The sequence below is a fragment of the Hirundo rustica genome, chromosome 16, assembly GCF_015227805.2.
Source record: "Hirundo rustica isolate bHirRus1 chromosome 16, bHirRus1.pri.v3, whole genome shotgun sequence".
Classification (NCBI taxonomy): domain Eukaryota; kingdom Metazoa; phylum Chordata; class Aves; order Passeriformes; family Hirundinidae; genus Hirundo; species Hirundo rustica.
Genome location: NC_053465.1, coordinates 7185497 through 7208124, shown reverse-complemented (window position 1 = coordinate 7208124; position 22628 = coordinate 7185497). Strand labels below are relative to the sequence as shown.

Below are 22628 nucleotides of genomic sequence, written 5' to 3'. Positions count from 1 at the left end.
CATCCGGCACTGCTGCGTTTCATTCCTGAAGGGTTAATGATCAGACAACAAAGGAGCCATTTCAGACCCCTTTGGCCTCACTGTAGGAAACCAGGAGTAATAACTGAGGAAACCCGGAGTAATAACGGTTGGGATCACTTTAGGTTTTTTTGTTTTCTAATTATGAAATAAATTGAAAAATTACACATAAAATGCATAAATTGCAGCATCTGGCTCTGCCAAAATTTCCATAAACAACCAAACCTGCAGCATGGCATCACCATCAGGAGTTTGCAAGGGCAGGGATATGTGGACATGGGGATGCTGCTGCCATCCCAGCATAGAAAAATCGGGATATGACAATGGCATTGGGGATATCTGAGTGTCTCCAAATCCCGGCTGCAGGCGGCTGCATTGGTGTGGAAGGCTGTGACTGGGATGAGGCACGGGTGCCGCAGGGCAAGGAGCTTCCACAAGTCCTGTTGGGTGCCAGCCCAGCTGCCCTGGAGCCCACAGGGAATTTTCTTGTCCAGACCTGGAAGGCAAACACTGGGCAAGGGCCAGGGAAGCGCCTCATTCCTGGTCACGCTCTCCGGCTGCTGGCATGGGTGAGCGGATGTCGGCGCAAGCCTTTGCCAGGGTGACCTGTCACAGGAGGACGCACTATTTACACACCTCTCCTTAGTGCTGGATCCTGGGGGCACCACGGGCCGTTGCTCAGCCCATCCCCAGCTGTTCGGGATCACCGGGGATTTGCCCAGGGCGGCACCGCCGCAGTCCCCGTGCCCCTGCTGCTGCGTGCCAGAGAGAGCAGAGAAATCCGCACGTTTCCCTGATTTTGTCTATTTATGACAAATCCAACTGTGGCTGGGAGGAGAGGTGGTGTCTGTTGTTTAACTGGGCACCTGGCAGCCCTCTGCTGTGCTGGGAGGGGTTTGGGGGGCTGCGGGGAGGGGGAAGCCGAGCTGATGGTGCCAGGGCAGCACCCGCGGTGACTCAGGGATGATGTCGGCGAGAAGCGAGGCTGAGCCGCGGGTGCCGCTGGCAGCTCCCGGCTGCTCACGCAACCCCGCTCCACGCCAGCACAGAGGGAATGAAATGTTCCTCCTCCGTCTTCCAAAGCAGAAGGGAGAAAGTGTCCAGAAAGATAATTTGGAAAGTTTGTTTGACACTTGAGCACACTTTCATCTTCGGAAAAATCTTGGTGACCTTCCAAAGCTGCACCGCCTGCTTCCCGGCACGGCAGGCGCCCCAGGGCACACGCCCGTGGCACCATCCCAGTGGCTGCTTTCGGGATGCTCAGGGCTCTGGAAGGGACGGTGTGGTCCCGCCGGGCCCACAGGTCAGCAGGGATGCAGTCACAGAGGTGGGGGCACAGGGATGCAGGTGCAGGGATGCTCCTAGCAAAGGTAGTAAAGTGAAACTGAAATATCTGGAGCTGGCCAGCGGCAAAAGGAGACAGGAAGGGGCAGGGGGATGAAGGGAGCTCCTGGATGAGGGCGGGGTTTTCTCCACAGGTGCCATGAGCTCCCAGCAGCCGCGAGGTCAGGGTGGGATCTTCCCCGGTGCATCCCAGGCGATGAATGTGGGTTTGATCAGGGGAGGGTTTGAGCGGATGGTAGTGGATAAAGGAAGAAAAATACTTGGCATTCCTCTCCCATCATAACAAGCCCAGATGCTTGGACGGTGGCAGCCCACTTCCCACAGGAATGGAAAGTCACAGCTCCTCTCGCGCCAGTTCGGCAGAGGCCCTTTCCCTGCTCTTATGAAATGCCAGCCCCACCTCGCGCCGCACCGCAGCCCTCACTGGCGTCCCGTGACACGGCTCCCTCCATCTGCGTGTCCCTGGCCGTGGCACTGCCCGTGACCCCGTTCCAGGAGAGGCAGAGCTCGGAGCACGGGAATGTGCTGGGAAAGACCAAGTAACAGATTTACTGCTGGTGCTCCTTCCCACGTGCCGACACGCCGGGATTACCTGGACTAGCGCAGCCCTGCAAGGGAGGAGTGCTCTGGGGAGGCTGACGCCAGGGGAAGCGTTAATGGGAAGCAGCTCCTGTCTGGTCAGAGCTGGTGGGAGCAACTCCAGCCTCCTGGAAGCTCAACTCACCACCTCCCATGCCAGCACAGAGCCAGGGAGGTCCCTCAGTGCTGGGGTGCCACCGGCTCTCCCAGATGAGAAGGAAGGCGTGAAATGGCTGATTTTAGCGCTGACACTGTCAAGGGCAGCCTGCAGCATGTTCATGGCACATTTGCTCTCCCCTCCTCTCCTCTTCCTCCTTTTCCTTCTCCTCCTCCTCCCCATGCCACACTCCAGCCATTCCTGGGTTTGTGCCACCTGCCCTTCCTGCTGTTCTCAGGGAATGTGGCATCCAAAGAAGCTTAAGATTTGCCATAAATCAAATCCTTCATCCCAGAGCGAGCTCTGGAGCTCCATCTCTCCTCTTGGCTCCTCTGGCTTGCTCCAGTCCTGGATGCCAGCGTGGATGCACAGCCCTTGAGTGCTCCAGCTGCCAAAACAGGAGCAAAGCCCAAAGAGGGAATTGGCATCAAGTGGCACTGGAGGCCGAGGGGCAGCAAGAGTAGGACAGGGAGCCGGGAGGAAAGGGAAGATGAGCAGTGGGATGGGAGGGAAGTCTTGGTGTCGAAACTGAATTCCTGGTCCGTGTCAGCAGAGCAGATTTCCAGTGTTTATTTTATCTCTTTAGTTGAGCCCCTTTGAGGCAGAATATATTAAATGGCCTGACTTTATATAATGGAAATAATTGAAACAATACTCCTGCTTCCAGCCGCAACGTGCCGTGATTTCAGCCAAGAGTGGCCAGCCTCCTCGAGGTGGTGGGGACAGCCGCCGCCGCCGCTGGCGCTTGTTCGCTGGTTATTGTTGACACATGTCAGTGTCGCCTTCCAGTTTCCGTCCAGCTGTCAGAGCAGGGAGAACACCCGGCGGCTGGCGCGGGGTGGGCTCAGCGCCGGCCAGCGCCGGCGGGCGCTGGGGAGGACGGCATCCCCACGCTGGGCTCCTCCGCTCCGCGGGCTGAGGGTTATGGCTGAGCTGGGATTTCCCAAGAGGAGGTGGTGTAGGGGCAGCGCTCTCAGGTAGCCAGGAGATGAGGATGGTGGGATGTGGAGAAGCCTGGGAGGACGGAGGATGCACTCGCTTGCTGCATGAACTGTTGAACTGCGACCTTGGTGTTCACTGGAGAAGGTGAAGGGAGGAGATGAATGTGAGGGCTGGGGGTTGTTGAAGGTTTTTATCCAACTCTGCCCCAGCAGAGCGAAAGGTCCTCAGCCCTAACACCCCTGTGGGAAAACACTTGCACTAAGCACCATCCTTGAAGCCAACATCAATCTCCATCCCATGTGAGCCACTGAAACTCCGTCATTGAAAATCTGTCATTGCTCCTTGAGCAGAGCTCAGTGGATGAAACCAGCAAACATGGTGGCGAGGAATCACCAACATTGAGCCAGGCCATAAACCAATTCCCACTTGCAGGTACCACAGGATTTCTGGGAAGAGCTGGCAGGAGGTGATAGTAAGAGCAACAGCAGGCAAGGTCTTTGAGGAACTGAGACATGGTGTGAAAAGTGCTCCAGAATCTCTTCCCGCCATTGCAGCCACTCCCCCTGGCAGTGCACAGTGGGGGCTCTGGGAGGTTTCTCCAAGGGAAGGTTTCTCCAAGGAAAGGCAGGAGATAGGACTTGTAGTGTGGGACAGGGAGTCTGGGGTTTGGGGCAGCTGGACTGCAGATTCCTTCGCTGTAGGGAGCTGGAATTCCCCAGATGAGTCGGGTGCTGCTACTGTGTCCAGCAGGACTCCTCAGCCTGGGCACAGCCTGCTCTCCCAGCAAAGCCAAAGCACCAGTGACCATGGAGCATCCTGCTCTGTGCCAGATGTGACTATCGGCTCCCTCTGCCTTCCCTACAATGAAAATCATGTGTTTGTTACTGGAAGGGAGCAAGGCAGCGGTATTTTAGTATTTGGCCCTCTTCTATTCTCCTAAGGACCATATATGCCAAATTCCATTTTTTAAATTATTTTTTAAAAATATTTGGACTATTTAAGGAAACTATTTAGAAAGACAGATGGAAGCATCAGTCAGATGGATGTTCCTGGCTCCACGTGAGGCAGCACTCAGAAGTCCCATTCTTTTTCAAATAATTTTAATGTGACTACATGGTTCCCTCTTGCACATCATTCCCCAGGAGGGTAAATCCTCTGACTCTGGTGGATGACTCTCACCAGCTGGAATTCAGCAGAAGACAAAGGCTTTGGGCAGGCTGCTGGCTGGGGATGGGGAAATTCCACCCCCCCCTGCAGCCACCGAGACCAGGGAGGGCTGTGGAAGCGGCCACTGCAGTCGTGGCTCTGGTGCCCGTGGCCAGCCCTGCCCATGCCCTGCCCTGCCCACGCCCCGCAGCTGCAGCTCCCAGTGCATGTGCTCCCAGTCAGGGGACGTGGTGAGAGGCTGAGGTGACCCTGGGCAGCGGAAGGCAAGCAGGATGTCCATCTGTGTGCCCTCAGGGAAGGAAAACATGGGATGTGTGGCTGCACCTCAGCTTGTGCCAGGGCTGAGAGCCCGGTGTTGGTGCTGGCATCACTCAGCTGGGACTCGGCCGCCAAAGGCTGTGATGGTGTCTCTGTCTCAAAGTTTACTTTTAAGCCATTTTGTTGATAATCCAACCCGTGTCTCAGCTCTGGGAACTGCCCTGGATCCTCTGGTTGCAGCTGAACTTGGACTTTTGCAGCATCCCAACCCTCGTGGACCCCTCTTGGCAGCAGGATGTGATCATTCCGTGACAAAAGCCAGCGGCTCCTCAGCTCCTGCCTGCCCTGGCCAAAGCTGCAGGGATGTGCTCATGCTTTGGACACCAAGACAGGAGGAAACAGCATGTCTAGGAGCTTGTCCTTTGATGGACCCTGCTGTGCTGGCACGGGGTTGGGAAACACCCAGTTTAAGTTTGTGGTCCACAGGAACTGGAATTTGGATCTCCCACAGGAACATGGGTCCCTCCTCACTCTCCCAGCCTCAGGATCCATCCTCAGTCCTGCTGACATCCCAACTCCTGACTCTGTCCCTGGGTCTCTAGGGCACTGCCTCCCATCCCTCACCTCCAGAAAAACCCAGGGACGTGGCAGAGCAGTGGACTATGGTCACCAGCCCTGCCGTGGCTGCCAGCACCCCAGGGCTGGCGGCCGTGTGCCACGGTGACTTATAAAGGCTTTTTTTTTCAGAATTAATAACAGGAGGAACACAAACTTTAATATTTCTGAAGTGAAAATGGAGTGATAATTGTATTTAGTCGACATTCAGGAAAATTATTACCACCTGGCAGCCCCATTTGTGGCTGACGTCAAAGAGCACCATAAACCACCATTAGTTTGGAGAACACCAGGGGGAAAAAAAAAAAAAGGAAAAAAAAAAAGGAAAAGAGCAGAAATTGTGACCTTTGTACTAAAAAATCCAGGATCAGGAGTATCCTGGGATGTTGGACAGAGCAGGTCCCCTGGGCCTGCTTCCCATCAGGAGTTTGACTAACACTCAGGAGTGCCGGCAGATATGGTCCTCAGAGGCTGAAGGAAAAGACACGGAGAAAAATGTTCCCTTCTCCTTTTTATTTTTTTCAGTCTTTTATATCCTGTTTATGCCACTAACAAATTCAATTTTCAGGAGCTGGAATAAAGACAAAGCCTGAGCTGTTTAAAATGGGTTGCGGGCAGCTCCCGCTCGAAGCAGACAGGGGAGGTCCATCACCCCAAAAGGCACCAAATTGCAGGAGTGGGGAGGAAAGGGGGTTGGGGTGGGACAGTGGAGCTGAAGCAGCGATGGACAGGGTGCCAGTTGGGTGCCCTGAGCCTCATGCCCACTTCTGAGCGCCCGTGCTGCTGCAGTTGGAGGAGGGACACAGGGACACGGTCTCCAAATGGTCCCCAGTGCCATGGCCGGGCGCAAAGCCGTGGCAGCAGGCTCTGGCTCGCGGAAAGAATTCTTCACTTGGGAATTTGAGCAAAAAAGATTAAATGAAGTAAAAAATGCACGCCGCGCTATGAAAGCAGAAAGAGAACATTTCCAAATATCCCCAGCCTCCTCCGCACCCCGCACGCACTCCAGGCGCTCTCAGCTGCCACCTCTCCTTCCCAGCACATTTTGGGGGTTCATGGCTCCCCACCGCAGGGGAGAGTTCTGTCTCGGCTCTGAGGCAACCACAACATGGAGACACATCATGACCTGGTGCCCTCATCTCTTTCCATCCCTCCATCCATCCCCATTCTTCCCTTGCTGTCTGGGAGGCTCCCAACAGAACCAAGCCGGCCATCCATTGCAGTAGGGAATTCCAGAACCTTCCTGCTGAGGTCCCAACCCTGGCCTAGGGGTGCTCTGGGGTGCAAAGCATGATTCCAGTCCCAAGGGAACTGATGCCGCTCAGAGTTTTCCCTGGAGACAGGGAATAAATCTGCATCGGTTCTTTATGGGAGGAGAGATATTCCCGTGTGATATTCCAGGAACAGGGGTCTTGTGAGGACCACAGCAGTGTTTCCCATGGATGGGGATTTCCAGGCTCCTGGCATAGCAGTGCTTTCCCACCATGGGCCTGGAGCAGGGCTGCTTCAAGACATCAGCCTTGAAGCCATCATACTGTGATGAAAGAGTGATGTGTGGCAAGGTCTCCCCAGGTGCAAAATGCCTCCTCCCCTAGGAAAAGGGGATAATTAAAGGCTACTGATGTTTTGAGCTGTTTAACAATGCTGGTTTTTTAATTTGAGCCCTTCTGGAAGACCACACAACAATCCCTGTGCTCCCACACTCTCCCAGCCAGCCCGACAGAAGCAGGGCCAGCAGTGGTTCCATCAGCCAAACCAGTTCTGGCTCCAGTGCTCCCAGTTCCAGTGGAGCCATGGGGATGTCTGTCTGTCCCCACATGCGGACGAGCCCCAGCTCTGTCAACAATAGCAGGGCTGGGAGCACCTGGGTTTGCAGCAGGTTGGGAGTGTCCCTGTCCTTGGCCATCCCAATGGCATCTTATTGAGCCTCAACCAAACAACTGGAGATCACCGAGACCACAAACAAACAGCATTTGATTAGATTATTTTTTTTAACGTATTTTTTCTTTTCCTGAAAAATAACAAAGAGAAGAGGAGAATTTGTATTTCCTGTTCATGTGAAATAAATTTGCCAGCATGTGGCGGGGAAAGCAATGCTGGTGGCCTGGAGAAGCCACCACCTCGTGACTCGAGGGACAAAGAGGAGCCAGGAGGTGGCTGGCAGGGAGGCTCCACAGCCAGACACCTGCACAGAGGCACAGGCTGGAGCAGGGAGCCCTTGCCAAGGCTGTAGCTCCCTAAACCTGGGTGCTGGGAAGAGGCAGGATGGCGTGGCCAGGCCAGGCTCAAGCCCCAGTGCTGCCAGGGTCTGAATGTCTCAGCAGAGCAGCAGCGGCTCCCGGCCAAGGCTTCAGGAAGGAATTTCAGAAAGTTCTTGGTGTGGCCTCCCTTTTCCTAGAACAGATGAAAAGCTGGGATTTGCTGCTCAGCAATCCTCCTCCATAATTTTGCCAAGTTCCCTGCAGGGGTCAGAGGAGCAGAGTGAAGCTGATCTGAGAAGGCCTCGGCGCCCTGGGATTAGGGAGAGAGTCTGGATGGGCAGAAGGATGTGATGGGCAGAGGGACCATCAAGTCAGGACTTGCATCCCTGCATTCCCACAACCCTGAACCACTGCATCCCTTCAAATCTGAGTCCCTGCATGTCTGCCTCCCCCAAATCCCCACTTTCCTGCATCGATACATCCCTCTCTCCCCATATCCCTGCATCCCTGCCTCCCCAGAGCCCTGGAAGTCTGTTCTGTTCCCAGCTTATTCAAACATCCTGTCGTCCTTCCCATGGTCGGTGCTGCTGCTTGTCTGGCACATCTTACTGCACTGGACTGAATTCTTCCGTTTCCATGTTAATAATGGATAAATCCCGTTGCATAATTATTTTCCACATCATCTCCCCTGGTGCTGAGAGGCACCAACCACTCTACAGATCCCTGCATAGCTGTGGTAAGGGATGGGCACCGTGGCACTGCAAAGGGGACTCCATGTCCCTGGTCCCTTGAGGCTGTGGATACTGCTGGGTTTGAGTTTCCCAGTCCCTGGATGTGTTCAAGGCCAGGCAGAATGGTCTGATGGAAGGAGTTCCTGCCCATGGTAAGAGAGTTGGAACGGGATGATTCTATCATTCCCAAAGCCTCCAGCCCCCTCCTCAGTACTGCTGAGGCCCCAGGAGTCCTCTCAAAACACGGGGGGGTCTCAGCCAGACCTTCACCAGACACCGGCACGGCCCCTGCTCCCTCCTCCAAGCACTCCTTGGGCAGGCTGCAAAGGGGAAATGATGTTGGAGAGAGGCAGAATGCAGCATGCCAGGGGTCCTGTGCCACGCAGGGACTTGGACCAAGGTGCAGAAGCCCCTGGGGGACTGGCAGCAGGATGCAGTACCATCCCTATCCGTGGAATGGGCCCTCCTGCTGGTTCTGGGGACAAGGGCAGCTGCGGGCGAAGGGAGCAGCAGTGTCAGTGCACGGCCAGTTCCCAATTTGCACCAGCTTGGAACAATGACAATGACAATGGTAGAAGTCAAGAGATGAAAAATGTGTCTGTGATTTGAAGAAGCTGGAAACACCCAGCAGAGGGGACAGAGGGCAGGAGGGTGGCTCCCGACGGGCCATCGCCCCGGCAGCGAAAGGGGTCCCTAATGCCTCCAAGCTGTGGAGCCCTTCATGGAGGGCAGCCTGGCTTTACACAGTCAGAGCTTGGGAAGAATTCAAAGATTTTCTTGTCAGGAATTTCTTGCCAGGAGTGGCCGTGGGCTTTTATGTCTGCACTGAATGACTGTGAGGGCTTGGAAAGGCAGGCGGGGGCTCAGTGGAGCCCCACGGCCTTGTGCACAGCATCCTTGTCCTGCTCCCATATGGAGAGCAAATGAAAGGGAAAGGCTGAGTGGTGGGAAAAACCACAGTCATCCACGCCTCAGCAAATGGCACCCGTTTTGAGGCAGCGGCCACTTCTCTCCCAGCCTGGTTTTCCATCCAGGATGAAGTGGGAGCAGGAGGGGGCATCTGTGCTGGACCATCCCCAGTGCCTGCCATGACAGAGGCAGCAGTGGCTGGTACTGCAGCTCATCCCCTTCCTGGGGTCTTCTCCTTTCCTCCCTGGAATTTTGCCCTCTTGGCTTTTTTTTTTTTTTTTTTTTTTTTTTTTTTTTTTCATAAAATTTTTCATAGCCTTTTAAACGCTGTAAAAATTTAATACAAAGGAAATTAAAAAACCCAGAGGAACTATTCTCAAAATAATTTCACAATCCGCACATATCCCTCAGCAAATTGAATTTGAAGGAAATAAAGAACAAAATATGACAATAAAGGGCTTCTAAACAAATCCTAATGTGTCACATATGGAAGTACAAATGCCAGCCTGTGTGCAGGCACTTAGCGGAGGTGGGTGGCATGTGGGTCTGGGGGGCACAGCTCCGCCACCCCCCAACACTGCTGGGAGTCCCTGCACTCCTGGGGGCAGCTTGAAGGAGCCGGGGGTGTTTGCTGCCCCAAACTTCACACCATGAACCCTGGCTGAGCATGTCTTTCTTGTGTCCCAGCAGCTCCAGTGTGGTGGCAATGCTGACAGCATGTTCTGCTTCATCAGCCTGGATCCTGACCAGTTCGTGGCAGTTAATGGGGAAAACTTCAAAGGATCTGAATCAGCCCTGCCAGGGTCTCACAGGATGAGCTGGGTACGTCCTGCCTCACAGCAATGCCCATGGCATGGCTTCCCCATGGCCACTCAGCATCCTGGGGGCTTGGTGGTGGGGGGACACAGGTGCTTACTGCAGCCCCATCCTCACACCCCATCCCACACACACCCGACACCATCCCACCCCCTCAAAAGCATATCCCTCCCAGATGTTCCTCGTCCAGCTGTGGCCCTGCTTCTCCCCCTTGTTTTTTTCCTCTTCTATTAATAAACCTGGCACCTGAAGAGGAATTTTCCCTGTAAACACCCAGCCTCACACTTTAGTGACTTTTGTTCCGTGTTTTAATTAATGAACTGGAAAAAATGTCAATTGTTACCCACCACGGGCACGTGTATCCTGCAGGCTGCCAGAGACTGTCCTCCCTGCTCTGTCCCATCCCGTGGTCACAGGGCAGAGCCACTCTGACCCTTTGCCAGAGGGAAAATAGGGGATATCTGGAGGGTTGTACCCAAACTGCTGTTCCACTGCTGCACTCACACACAGCACTGCTCCAGGGGGATCCAGGTGCTCTCCCTTGCCCAGACGCCCCATCCCAGACAGCCAACGCTGCTGGTTTACCACGGTGCAGAGCCCAGCCCACCACGACTGGACCCCTTGCACCCCTTCACCATCCCCAGCCCCACCAGGCAGCACGTTGGACCAGTTTCATCAAGGAATATCCCCCACCAGCTGGGAAGCCAATACTCCTCGAGAACATTGCCTCATCCCAGCCGTGCGTGCCTGGGATGGGGAGAAACGCTGGGGAGCTGCAAAAGACATCCAAAAATTAATGTACTGTCTGCAGCAGCACTGGGGCTGCAGCCCGGGGGAAGCGCCTGCCGTGTGGCATGGAAGGGACTGCAAAGAAAAGGGTCTTGTGAGGATAGCGGGAGCTGCACGGCAGGAGCAGGCTTTGCTCTGAAGGCTTCCCACAGCTCCAGGATGAGCTCGGGACGGGACTGGCTCTTCCCCCATACGCAATGCTGCCTCCTGCTCGCCCCTGAATAGCGAAGGTGCTGCCAGCCCTGGAATGCTACAGTGGAGTCCCCGCATCCATGCACCCCCACCTTTGGTGCTCTCTGCAGCCGCCGTGACCTCGGACATCTCCCTCCGTACTCGGAGCAGGGAGCAGCGCTCCGTCCCGGCTCTGCTGCCGGGGCTCGGGCAGCGAGCGGAGGCCAAGCCCGTGTGGGCAGTGCAGACAGGCAGCCCGTGGGCAGGGCACTGCCCGTCTGGGGCTGGGACACCCCGGCAGCCAGCTGCTCCTGCTTTGATGTGGAATCCCTCAGGCTCCGCACAATGCAGACTGGGGCGGGATGAAGCAAGGGTGATTGATTGCCTTGTTTTGTTCCTCCAAGGCTGTCCTGGACCGCTCGGATTCACAGCTGAGGTCCCCCAAGAGCGGGGGTTGGCTGTGTCCACCCAGGCTGCAGGGATGGGGCTGGTGGGGTGCAGGCTCTGGCTGGAGGCAGTGGGCCGGTGGTCTCAACCCTCTGTGCCTCAGTTTCCCCATCACCACTGCCCTCTTGGAAGCTCTCGGTGTCTCTGGACGAAATACATCCCCTGAATCCGTCCTGCATTACTCTTAGGTGTGCTGGGCATCCCTGGAATTCAGGTCGACAATGGGAGCATAGCAGCCTTACTAAGGGTAAAGTTCATTAGGACCTGAGCACGATGACCTTCGAAAAATGGAGTTTAGCTCCGTCCAGTTGATGAGTCACGACTCTGTTTGTGCGATGCACTCCCTGCAAGCAAGGTTTCCACCGCAGAACTAACAGGCTTTTCTGGGAAGCACTGGGGTTCTGGGTTTCCTAATTATTTTCAAGCCCTACTGGCAGCCTCTCTCTGACAGGGATCACGCCTGATCGAAGCACAGCACTCAGGCGTGTTTGGAGTCCTGAAGCACTAATTGACTTTAGCTCGGCCTCGCTGCTGAGCGCCGGCTCTCGCAGCCCCAGTCCCTCCTCCAGCCCAAGCCTGCCTGCATGTGGTTTGCATTTCTCCCCCGGAGAAAAAACCCCTTTCTCCTGCCTCAGTGTCATCTTTCCCTGGAATTGAATTTAGGGGAAATGAAGGGGAGGCAGAATTTTCATGGAGTGACTACCTCCCCTCTCAAGGCAATAATGGCAGGGAGGGGAAAAGCCCATTCCAGGAACCCCTGCCCTGGTCCACGTCCCTTGGCACTGGTGATTTCAGTCACAATCAGGTGGCTTCTTAGCCAGTAAGCCCTGAGGCACTGAGCAGATTGCGGAGGAGCTACTCCAGCGCTGCTGGCTCTCTCTGCTGTGCAGTAGGGGATCCCATCTTTTCCTCCCACTGTGTGCTAGGAAACTGCTTGCCTACATGGAGCAGGACAGGGATTCTGGTAGAAAACCTGACAGTGCCATCCATCACCCGGCCCTTCTCACCCTGGGGGATGCATGGAGGGCTTTCCCGTCTATGGCAGAGGAGCAGCAGCAAGCTGAGCCCGAGGGAAGCAGCAGCCTGCAACACCTGAACATCAGCCAGGGATTATCCACAGCCCCTCTCTGCCTTCTCCTGTGAGACTCTGGGTCATACCCAGCAGGCACAGCCCTGCACAGGGGCGAGCCAGCTGCCCTGGCCGTGCGGGCTGCCATTCCCAGCACAGAGGGCTCATGGGCTGCCAGCGGGGTGGGTGGTTGGGAAATCTGTTTCCTCTTCTGCTCGTTACGACACCACAGTGGGCTCATGCAACGGGAGCAGTGAGGCAGTGGGAAAGTATGAAGGTCAGGGGAGACTGTGGTTTGTGTGACGGAGGTGACCCCGGCTGATGTAGCCTTTTACCTGCTCCAAGCACCGCTGTCTGGCTGGGATAGCTCCAGCTACTGCCTCCCTTGGGACATCACCCCTATCCATGCTCTCTCAGGGAGCAGGTCCCTGCGTGCTCCTGGGTAAAAGAGGGAGGAAAATGCCCAAGGGCAGCTTCCTTGGTGCAAGAGCTGGGCGTGAATCGTCATGAACACGTGCAAGGCATTGGGGCACTGGCTGCTCTGAGGGCTTTGCTCAGCTCTCACATCATCCCTCCTGCTCCCAGCTAGGCTCTAGCAGTCACAAAAAGGACGTGGCTCCTCTGACAACGGGACCAGCGTGCCCGGCAGCCGCCCTGACACACTCACTCGCCTTGCAGCACAACTGCGCCAGCTCTGCAATCCTCATCACCTCGTTAGTGACTTGGCTGTTGATTCCAGCCCGGGCTGGGCCCTCCATACCTCCCACACAGCTTGCAGGCCCCTAACTCACATTAGGGGGCTGCTTTCATGTGGCCAGTGGTTTTCATCATCAATGAGCCACGGAGCGAGGGAAGCACGGGAGCGGAGGAAGGAGACAAGAGAGAGTCAGGCAACGTGGGCCAGCATGGCACCGTGGGTGCTGGAATAACGGCTTTGATGTAGTGGCAGTCAGCCCCGGGGCCGTGGGCTCAGGTATGGCAGGGGCCTGGCTCCCAGGAGGGTCCCGCGGTGAGGGGATGCGTGGAGGCATCCTGCTTTCTCCTGCTGTGCCCATGGAGAGGCTGAGCCGGCCAAGGGGGACTTGGCACCAAAAGTCACTTCTCAAAAGCAGCTTGTGTCAGGGGCAGCTGACACAACACAGTGTGGGAAAATAAATTAAGGATGAACATGGAGGTGAGGCCACAGGAGGACAAGCTGAGGCCCGGATGGGAGCATGTAGTGAGGGGTGTGAGGGTGGGGAGAGGATGGTGGGTGAACAGGAATGGCAGCAATTTGGATGGGAAACTGAAAGCTTGGCAAGCCCTCAGCAAAGCTTCTGTGTGATCCTGCTAAGACACCGACAGCTCCTGCAGGAATGTAGGGGGAGTCCAATAGCAGCAGTGTGATACAGGATTCCAGATCAGGTTTCTGGAAGGAGACCTATGATTTCAAACCCTGCCTCAGAAGTGGGCATTCGAATGGAGCCACTGGTGAGCTCCTGGCCCACCCAGGGCTGGGCTGTGCTGGGAAAGTAAAATGTGGATGCCGTCAAAGCCTGAAACCATGGCTGCTGCCTGGGAGTGAGCCGAGCCACGGGGTGGAAATGCTGCTGCTGCTCTGAATCACATCTTAGCAATGGAGAAGCTCTGAGTGAGGCATTTCCTGCTGTTCCAAACTCATTGCCATCCGATGCCTCTCTCATGGAGCTCCTGTGCTGAAATCCCGGCCCTGCGGAAAATCCACAGCAGCTTTCCTGATGAGTCCAGCTGTGTCCCCTGAAAAAAGGAGCGGCAGAGTATGGCAGGAGGTGTGGTGTCTCCTGGTGGTGATTCCCATGGGACCTGCCGGGCTGTGGTCGGTTGTTCAGCCTCAGTGACTTCTTGAGAGGGAAATGGAAAGAGAGAGCAGTTCGAGTTAATTAATTGACGCATAATGAAGTCAAGATGAGCATCCCCCAAGGAACTGATGCTCAGATTAGGAAAGCAGCAGATGATGGTGCTCCCTGGCTTTGTCTCCAGCCTCCTGCCAGCCACACTAAGCACACTGGCTCTGGCCTAGGGGCAAGGCAAAAGACCTCATGAATGTCTTTCAATGGCAACTTTAATAGAATTTAGGTGTTATAAGCACTGTGACCCAGACAAGGGAGTTATGGAAGGGGTGGAATAAACTTATCAATGGCTTTTTGGTGCTTTGGTCCCCTGGGTGTCAGCACGAAGGCTTGCTATGGCAGCACAAGCAGACCTTGCATGGACTCAAATGCTTTTCTGATGACAAGAAAGAGCTAGGAGCAGAGAAGGAGACTCGGAGTGACTAACCCGGAAGTTGCTGGATGATGCTGGACAGACATCCTTCACATGATCATGAAACCTTTTAGGCTGGAAAAGCCCGCTTAGATCATTGAGTCCAACGGTTGCCCCAACACACCATTAAACCTTCTGGTGAAGAAATTGTCCCTAATATCCAAAGTAAACCTCCCCTGGCACAACTTGAGGCCGTTTCCTCTTCCTGAGAGCAGAGCCCGAACCCCACCCCAGCTGCACCCTCCTGTCAGCGAGTTGTAGAGAGAGCGAAGATCCCTCCTGAGCCTCCTTTCCTCGAGTCCCCCCAGCTCCTGGTGCTCCAGCCCCTTCCCCAGCTCCATTCCTTTCCCCGGACAAACTTCAGCCCCTCAATGTCCATCTTGTCCTGGGGGGCCCGAAACCGACTGCAGAACTCGAAGAGCCTCAGCAGCGCCGAGCACAACAAAACAAGCGGCAGCCCCGCGGCCTCAGGAGGCGGCTCGGGCCCAGCGCAGCGAACGGGGGCCCTCTAGTGAGGGGCGGTGCGGCCCCGGCTCCGCCCCGGCGCGGCCCGGAGCAGCCATGGCCGGTTTGGAGCCGCTGTACGCCTGGGCAAGGCCCGCCATCTCCCGTCCGCAGGACGCTCTGGTCTGCGGCATCCACTGGGAGCTGATCCGGCACGGCTACCGCTGCCTGGGTACCGGCGACCAGGTACGGGCCGAACCGCGCTGCGCCGCCGCGGAGGCCTAGTAGGCCGCGGTGAAGCCTCGGCCTTTCCTAGCGCCGCTCGCCGGCGCCGTGCGGCCGAGCCGGGTGACCGCTGCCGGGACCGGAAGAACCGGGCGGTGCCGGCGGTGTTGGGGACACCCTGACCGGTGCGGGGTCCGAGGAGCCTCAGTACTGGTGTGGAGGTCGGAGCGGGCGGCTGCGGGGCTGGGGGTGTCCCGGTGTTGGGGAGTCCTGGGGTTAGAGGAGGGTCCCGCTCTTGGGATAATGGCTGTACTGAGAAGATCCCGGTACTGGATGCGTCGAGGGTCCTGATGTTGGGGGTGGTCTGTGGGATGTCGCAGGACGGGAGATCCTGATGCTGGTGCGATCAGTTTGACTCCAGGAAGAGAGTACAGTGCGAAGTGGAGCTTGGTGTTGAGGCAGAACTCCAGTCCAGTGCTGATGAGATGTATCTGGGGTTAGCAGAGGGTGAGGCAGTCTAGTTCTGGACCCAGTGCTAAGATGGGGATCTAATGAATTTGGATCTTGATGGATATTGGGGGGTAATCGGGGGTGCAGGGCACTCTCCAGTACCATAGGAGGGGACAGTGTAAGGTAGGGCCCCCCAGAAGCACTGATGTGGGGCTGGGACAGACATGATGACAGCCTTCCCCCATGCCCCAGACAGCTCTCTATCATGCTAGGGAGGTGAAAGGTGTCTGGCAGGGAAGAGCATTGTTTCCTTGTCTAGGTATTTTTGACCTTCTGCTCAGCAAAGAGTGGCCGTGTCCTCTTTCAGCGCAGGAATGCTGTGGGAGGCTGGCAAGCAGGCAGGACCAGCTTCTAGGAAATACAGTCCTGCTTGTGCTGTCAAAACCTGGAAGGCATTGAGGGATCCCCTCCCTCAGAGAGACCTCACTTTCCTCCTGGATCTCCCTGTGCAGCCATGACAAGACCCCCAGCCCTAGGAGGTCATGCTGAGCTGGGCAGGGTCTCAGCAACTCATCTGTTCCATTGCAGCCAGGTCCTGATGAAAGGAAGTCAGAGCTGTTGCCTGCTGGCTGGGAAGCCAACAAGGAGGTGTATACACTGCGCTACAAGTCCACGGATGATGCCCGTGAGCTGCTGCTGAAGGCCATCATGGTGGAGGACAGTATGATCCTCAATGTCATGGTGAGCACCCATGTGGCCCCTGTGGGTTTGGAGTCCTTTGGCTGAAAAGAACACCAGGGGCAATTTCTCAAATGTTGGTTTTTGCTTGTTCTGCCTGGAAGGGGTGTCTGTCCCTCAGGATGGAGCAGACCCAGGGGGTGTCTTTGTGTCAGATGTGACCCAGCATGAAGCTGGTCAAACTCTGGCTGTGTCAGGGCAGTAGGACAGTTGGCCTTGAACACTCCAGTACAAGAGCTGCCCTGCTTCTGTCCCTTTCAAAGCTCAGGACTTCTCTGCAGCCCCCAACAAGCAGCTGCTGCAGGTGGCTTTGCTCAGTGTTTCACCCCTTTGCAGCCTGAACTGGGGAGAGGAAGCAAGGAAAATCTTGTTATACACTAGGGTTTGCTCCTGGGGATTCAGGCACAGCACAGGGACATGGCGGGAAGCAGGTGAGCCCCATTCCTTGTATCCCAAGCCTGGGGCTGTTATTGTAGCTTCTCTGTCCCTCATTTCCAGCTCTGCCAAGCTGCTCACTGCTTTACCTGTGTTTTTCCAGGATCGTAGCTCTCAGAGGGTGTCAGATGTGACCTTGGCAGTGGCTGACTACATCAACCCAGAGCACCTGGACGATTTCCACAAGTAATCTCAGTTTCCTGATATTTTCCTCAGGAGCGAATGTCCTATTTGCGTGGAGAGGGGGGCAGAAATCAGATTGGGAGGAACTGAAGGACTTAATCCCCAGTACAAAACCAGTCCAGCCCTGAAATGTAGCCAGAACTTTGTTCCCTGCCTTTCTGTGCACTGGCATGAGAGATATAGAGGACAGTGGGATTGTGGGTTGGAGCCCAGGGGAGGGCCACCTCACTTGGGAACAGGCTGGGCCAGCAGATTTATTTCCAGAGCATTGTGCTGGGTGGATGCTGCCCAGCAGTGTGACAGCTTCAGCCATGTCCTCAGTGTCATGTGCTTTCCTGCAGTGCAAACTGGTTGGGTTGGAGCAGAAAGGAGTGGCTGGGTGGCACTCTGCCCATATGAAATGGGGTAAAGCCTTTGGTTCCCCCGTGTGCTGTTATCCCTTCCTGTCCCCTCTGTGCTGCCAGTGGGGGACATATTTTGTGTCAGGGACACTTTGGGCTTGTCCGTCCCTGTGCCTGTTGCAGCCTGTCCAGCACCCCATGTGCTGTCCTGGTGCCATGGCCGCCCCACCCCACTGCCTTCCCTCTCCTTGCTGCAGGGTGTACAAGAACACCGAGGAGCTGAGGACAAGAATCGCTTCAGGCATCATTGCTCCCCTCGGGGCCCCTGCAGGAAAGGCCAGAAAGGAGCCTGAGTCCACAGAGGACGTGCACAGGGATGAGAATCCGCTCCGGCTCCCTCCCCGGCAGCCGCTGGGCACCAGGGCCCCATCCAGGTGAGTAAAGAGTGTGTGGCTGCTGAGAGCTCCCTGCTAGAGGGGATGTGGTCCTGGCACAGCTCCTCAGACAAAACATCAGGTTCCCATCTTGCACATGTGGGATGAGGAGTGGAAAGGATCCAGACCTTCCCCAGCTGGATCAGCCTGGACACTTGGATTTGATTTGGTTGCTGGAGAGGGGTGGGTGGTTCTGGAGCTGTGTGCTGGACTGACAGACCCAGGAGGGAACAGGTAGGGTCTGGGGCTGGGAGGTGTGGGTTCAAGAACAGTGGCCCTACTCCTGCTGGCTGAGGGACCATCGGGGCTGGCAGAGCAAGGACAGCAGTGGGAAGGACAGGGCCATTGTGTGGCTGAGCAGCTTTTGGGAGAGACACCCAGCCAAGGTGGGGTGCAAGACTTCTTCTTCCTGTTCTCTTGACCCCACTTTGCCCTTGGAACCATTGCTGGCAATGCTGGGTAGAGGGGACACATGGCACCTGCTTTGCCATCTCTTCCTGGCCCCTTCAGTCATCCCTTGTACGTGGAGGGCGGGTTCCCTCCTCTCACACACAGCAATCCCCTTTGGCTGGAAGTCAAAGACACTGCAGTGGCTCTGCCATCTCTTGGGGACCAGCTGTGACCTCTGGCTTGTGTGTCACCTCACTGCTGTCTGCTGTCACTCAGGGTGCAAGAAACTCCATGGAGAGGCCTGGGAAGACAGGCTAGAGCTGGGCACTGCTCTGACACCATGTTATTGGCATGGGTTATTGACAGGGAGATGTGCCAGCTGGCTGCAGGCCCCCCACCCCACTGTCCCCACACCCCTAGAAGTGGGACTGTGTCTCTGGCTGGGACATGCTGGAGAGCCTGGCCTAGCCCAGCACTGCTCAGGGGCACCCTGACGTGGAAGCTCCTGAAATACACGGACAGCTCTCGCTCCAAGCAGTGGGAACAACAGGGAGAACAACATGGCTCCCTTTATCTCAGCAAGCTGCTGCAACACACATCAGTGTCCTCATCCAGCAACACCCTGGAAAAGAGAATGCTCCTAATGGCAGCCTCCTCATGCAGGGTCCCAGAGATGCCAGGGCCCTCCAGGTGCTGCACCATTTGTTGTGCATGGAGCTGTGCCATGGCACAGCTCCACGCAGCTTCTCTGCTCTTCTGAACATGTTGCTGTGTCCTGTGTTTCAGGCCTTCCCCCTTGAGTCCCTTTGCTGTTGGTGGAGAAGACCTGGACCCTCTTGGGTGAGTAAGGCTCTTGAAGCACACCCTGCTCTGCCAGTGGGAGACATGGGGTGTGTGGAGATCGCTGGAACAGCACCCAGCCAAGTGTCTCTGAGTGGCGGCAGTTGCTCACTGCAAATTGTGAGGGACCAATTGACAGTTGCTGAAGCTCAATATGGTTCTAATATCATAATAAGATCCTGTCTCTTGCATAAATGATAGGTTGCAATCTGCGTCTGTTTAATAATCAGCTTGTATTCATTTAACACACAGTAATTCCTGCAGTAAATCAAAGCTGAATACGTCGTTAAGTGAATATAAGCCTCTAATTTAAACTGTTACCAGCTGCTGTGTCTCCAGCCCAGCAGTCTGCAGAAGGGGAGGCTGAAAGCCCAGTTCACAGATTCTCAAGTCCTGCTGCCAGCCTCTCGGCTGTCTGAGGCACTTGGAGAAAGCCTGGGCAGAGGCTGGGCTGTCTGAGAGACTGAGCTTCACAGATACATCCTTGATATTTGGTTTGGTCAGGCAAGGAGAACCTGTCATCTTCTGCTCCACTTAAAAGCACACAGACAATAACCAGCTTGTGGTGTCATTGTGGAGTGTCCTGCAGCCCAGAGGAGTCTCCTCTTTGGAACCACTCTCCTGTGGGGATGGCATTTTTTCCCTCTTGCAAGACTTGTTTCTCCATGGGTTTGGCTAGAAAAGCTAAAAGCTAAAAATGTCCCTGCTCAGCTGGAAAGAGAGGCCTGGAGCTGGCAGGACTGGAAGGAAATCTGATTGCACCAGGCGGGGGAATTCATTCTGGAGGGTGTCCCTGTTTCTCTTGCTGCCTCCAGCCCTTCATCAGAGATTTCTCTGTAAATGACAAAAAAAGATGGTAAATGGAAGCAGATATGCGTGCTGACACCTGCCAGTGCTGGGGATGGAGACCCAGATTCCCAGGAATATGCTCATGGGACCTAGCTGTCCCGGGGCGCTTTGGGCAGCTGCTCTGGCCTAATGGAACTCATTAGCACAGTTGTTAATGACTTTGTATGATGGCAGCGGTGTCCGGAGGCTCCAGCCGCATTTGCACAAAGCCGACCGTGAGGAATGGCACTCACAGTGTGGGGCAGCTCTGAGGAGCCGCCGTGGTCAGCAAATGGCTTCCAGGCAGCTCTTTGGAAAGGCTTGTGGGAGCCCGGCCGGCTCTTGCAACACTGCACAGCGCAGGATGGGAAACAGGGATGGAACGTGGGTCTGCAGCGAGGCCCAGCAGGTCTGGTGCTTCTTGAGGGAACAGCCAGCAGCTCTGCTGTGGAGACAGGCTGAGAGAGCTGGGGCTGTTCAGCCTGGAGAAGAGAAGGCTTCAGGGACACCTTAGAGTCCCTTGCAGTGCCCAGAGGGGCTCCACGAGAGCTGGAGAGGGACTCTAGACAAGGGCCTGAAGTGACAGGACAAAGGGGAATCACTTCCCACTGACAGCAGGCCAAGTTAGATTGGATATTGGGAAGAAACTTTCCTGTGGGGATGATGAGACCCCAGACCTCTGGTTGTTCAGAGAAGCTGTGGCTGCCCGATCACTGGAAGTGTTTGAGATTGGATGGGGCTTGGGACAACTTGGTTTAGTGAAAGATGTCCCTGCCTGTGGCAGGGGGTTGGAATGAAATGAGCTTTGATGTCCCTTCCTACTCAAACAATTCTGGGATTCTCTGCAAGGCTCTCTGTTATTCTGCCATCGGCTGCTGCACTGGCTGGTCCTGGGAGCTTTCCTTCCCACATGCCACGTCCCCCCTGTTCCCATGCTCAGCATTTCTTCAGTTCTCTTCAGTGCCAATCTCATCTCCTTCTCTGCCTTTTCTCTCCCCAGAGGTCGGAGTGGGGGAATGATTGTGGATCCTCTCCACTCTGGCATCCCGCAGCCCGGCATTGACCCGTCGTCAGGCATCCCAGGCCGGCTTCCCCCGGGAGCTGTTCCACCAGGCGCCAGATTTGACCCCTTTGGCCCCTTAGGAATTGGGCGACCCGGGTAGGTCCTTGGCCATGCTGGTATTCCAGCCTGCTTCCAGCCTGCCACTGGATCCCAGCTCATCCCTGTTGCTGCAGTTCACTTCTGTTTGACTCTGCTCTGAATTTCTTTCCAGGCCAGATCCTGACCACCTTCCCCCTCCAGGCTACGATGACATGTTCATGTGAGGAGTCACCACGTGGCTGCTCGTGAACAAGTCTGGGAAGCAGAGGCACTCCACCTCTTCACTGCTCGTCTGATGGATGTGATATTTCCAGCAGCATTTTCCTTCTCTCCGTTTTGGGCCACATTCCCATGTGTCCCATTAGCTATAAAGGCTTCCCTGTTTGCAGAACAGAAGAGGAGGCAGTAGTAGGTCATTTCGTTCTCTGCTCCTCTGGGGGTGCCTGGCTGTTTGCACCCAGCATGGTGGGAGTGTGGGCTGCGGCGCTCTGGGAATGGCCTGGGTGCTGTGGGATTTCTCTGCTTCTCTGGGGTGGCAGAGCTTGCTGCTGGGGTCCCACAAGTGGTGGGTTCTGAGGAGGGAGCTGGCTCCTTGCTGCTCCTCTGCAGGAAACCACAGCAACCTCCTGAAGGGGACAGCTGGAGTGGGCTGCCCACAGAGCGGGTTTCTCTCTTGCTCTGTATCTGAGCAGCATGCTGATGAAGGGCTGGAGAGCCCAACCCACAGGGTCTCCATGGGCAGACCCCCAGCAGCAGCTGGATGTACAGCTATGCCTGCTGGCTTTGAAGAGCAGCACCAAAAAAGCCTTTGATGTGCATGAGAAGAGACACAGATTGAATTCCAGGCTCACCTTGCCCCCTCTCTTCCCTGAAGCCGTGGTGTTTTTCATTCCTGGGGTGTCTGTGAAGCCCTGCAGGCAGTGTGGCGAGGGATACCCACTGGGCACTGCATGGATCTGGAGTAAGTGGGAGGGACAAATCAAGAAACATGTTTTCCTGCTGCCAGTCTTGTTGCGTGTGGCTCTGCCTGGCTGGTTTGGGGAGATTGGGTGAGATCTGCTTGGCTCAGGCTCCTGAGCTCTCTAGAAGCCTCCCTTCCCTACAGATTCCGCAGCTCAGTTGATCGCTGCAGCTCATCTCTCCTGTCAGGGGCTCACACTGTTTTTCTTCTCATGGTTTGATCTCTTGGAAAAATGTTCATGAGACTGAAATAAAAACCTGACAACAGTGTTGTGCTGGTGCTTACTGGGGTGGCCCCTCTCTTACCCGCTGTGCAAAGGGAAGCCCCAGAGTCCTTCCTGAGGCAGAGGATCCACACTGGGAACCCGCTTTGTACTTTCCTCTGAACAGCAGCGCTCTCCCAAGAGAGAAAACTGTATTAGGAAAATGAAGTGGAGAACAGCCCAGCCCTGCTCCTGCAGTAATTGCCTCTCGGGGGCATTGAGTGCTGTTGGAACACTGCACGCAGCTGCGTTGGCAGAAATAAAAAGGGGGAAGGGATCCCCCATCTATCTCTTTTCCCAAAAGGCTTTTTCCTTTTAAAACCTCTTTGCCTACAAATGCCTTTAATAAAGCTGTGTTACGGTGTGTGCCACCCTGAGCCCTGCACGTGTGGGAGCGGGGAAGAGCAGCTGGAGAAATACGGTGCTGGGAGCAGTTGAAGCATCCCCCGCATCCCCCCAGGGCTCGTGTATGATCCCCTGTTCGTGGAGGGGCTGGTTCTGA

General features: G+C 55.7%; 1 protein-coding gene across 1 annotated transcript; it reads left to right on the top strand.

Moving 5' to 3' along the window:
- The first annotated feature begins 15024 nt into the window (after positions 1-15024).
- On the top strand, positions 15025-22130 carry PSMF1 (proteasome inhibitor subunit 1). Its single transcript, XM_040080391.2, has 7 exons — positions 15025-15183; positions 16201-16353; positions 16889-16971; positions 17567-17743; positions 18920-18973; positions 20802-20960; positions 21076-22130. The coding sequence occupies exons 1-7, from the start codon at positions 15055-15057 to the stop codon at positions 21125-21127; spliced, it is 807 nt and encodes a 268-aa protein (XP_039936325.1). The 5' UTR covers positions 15025-15054; the 3' UTR covers positions 21128-22130.
- Positions 22131-22628: the final 498 nt, after the last annotated feature.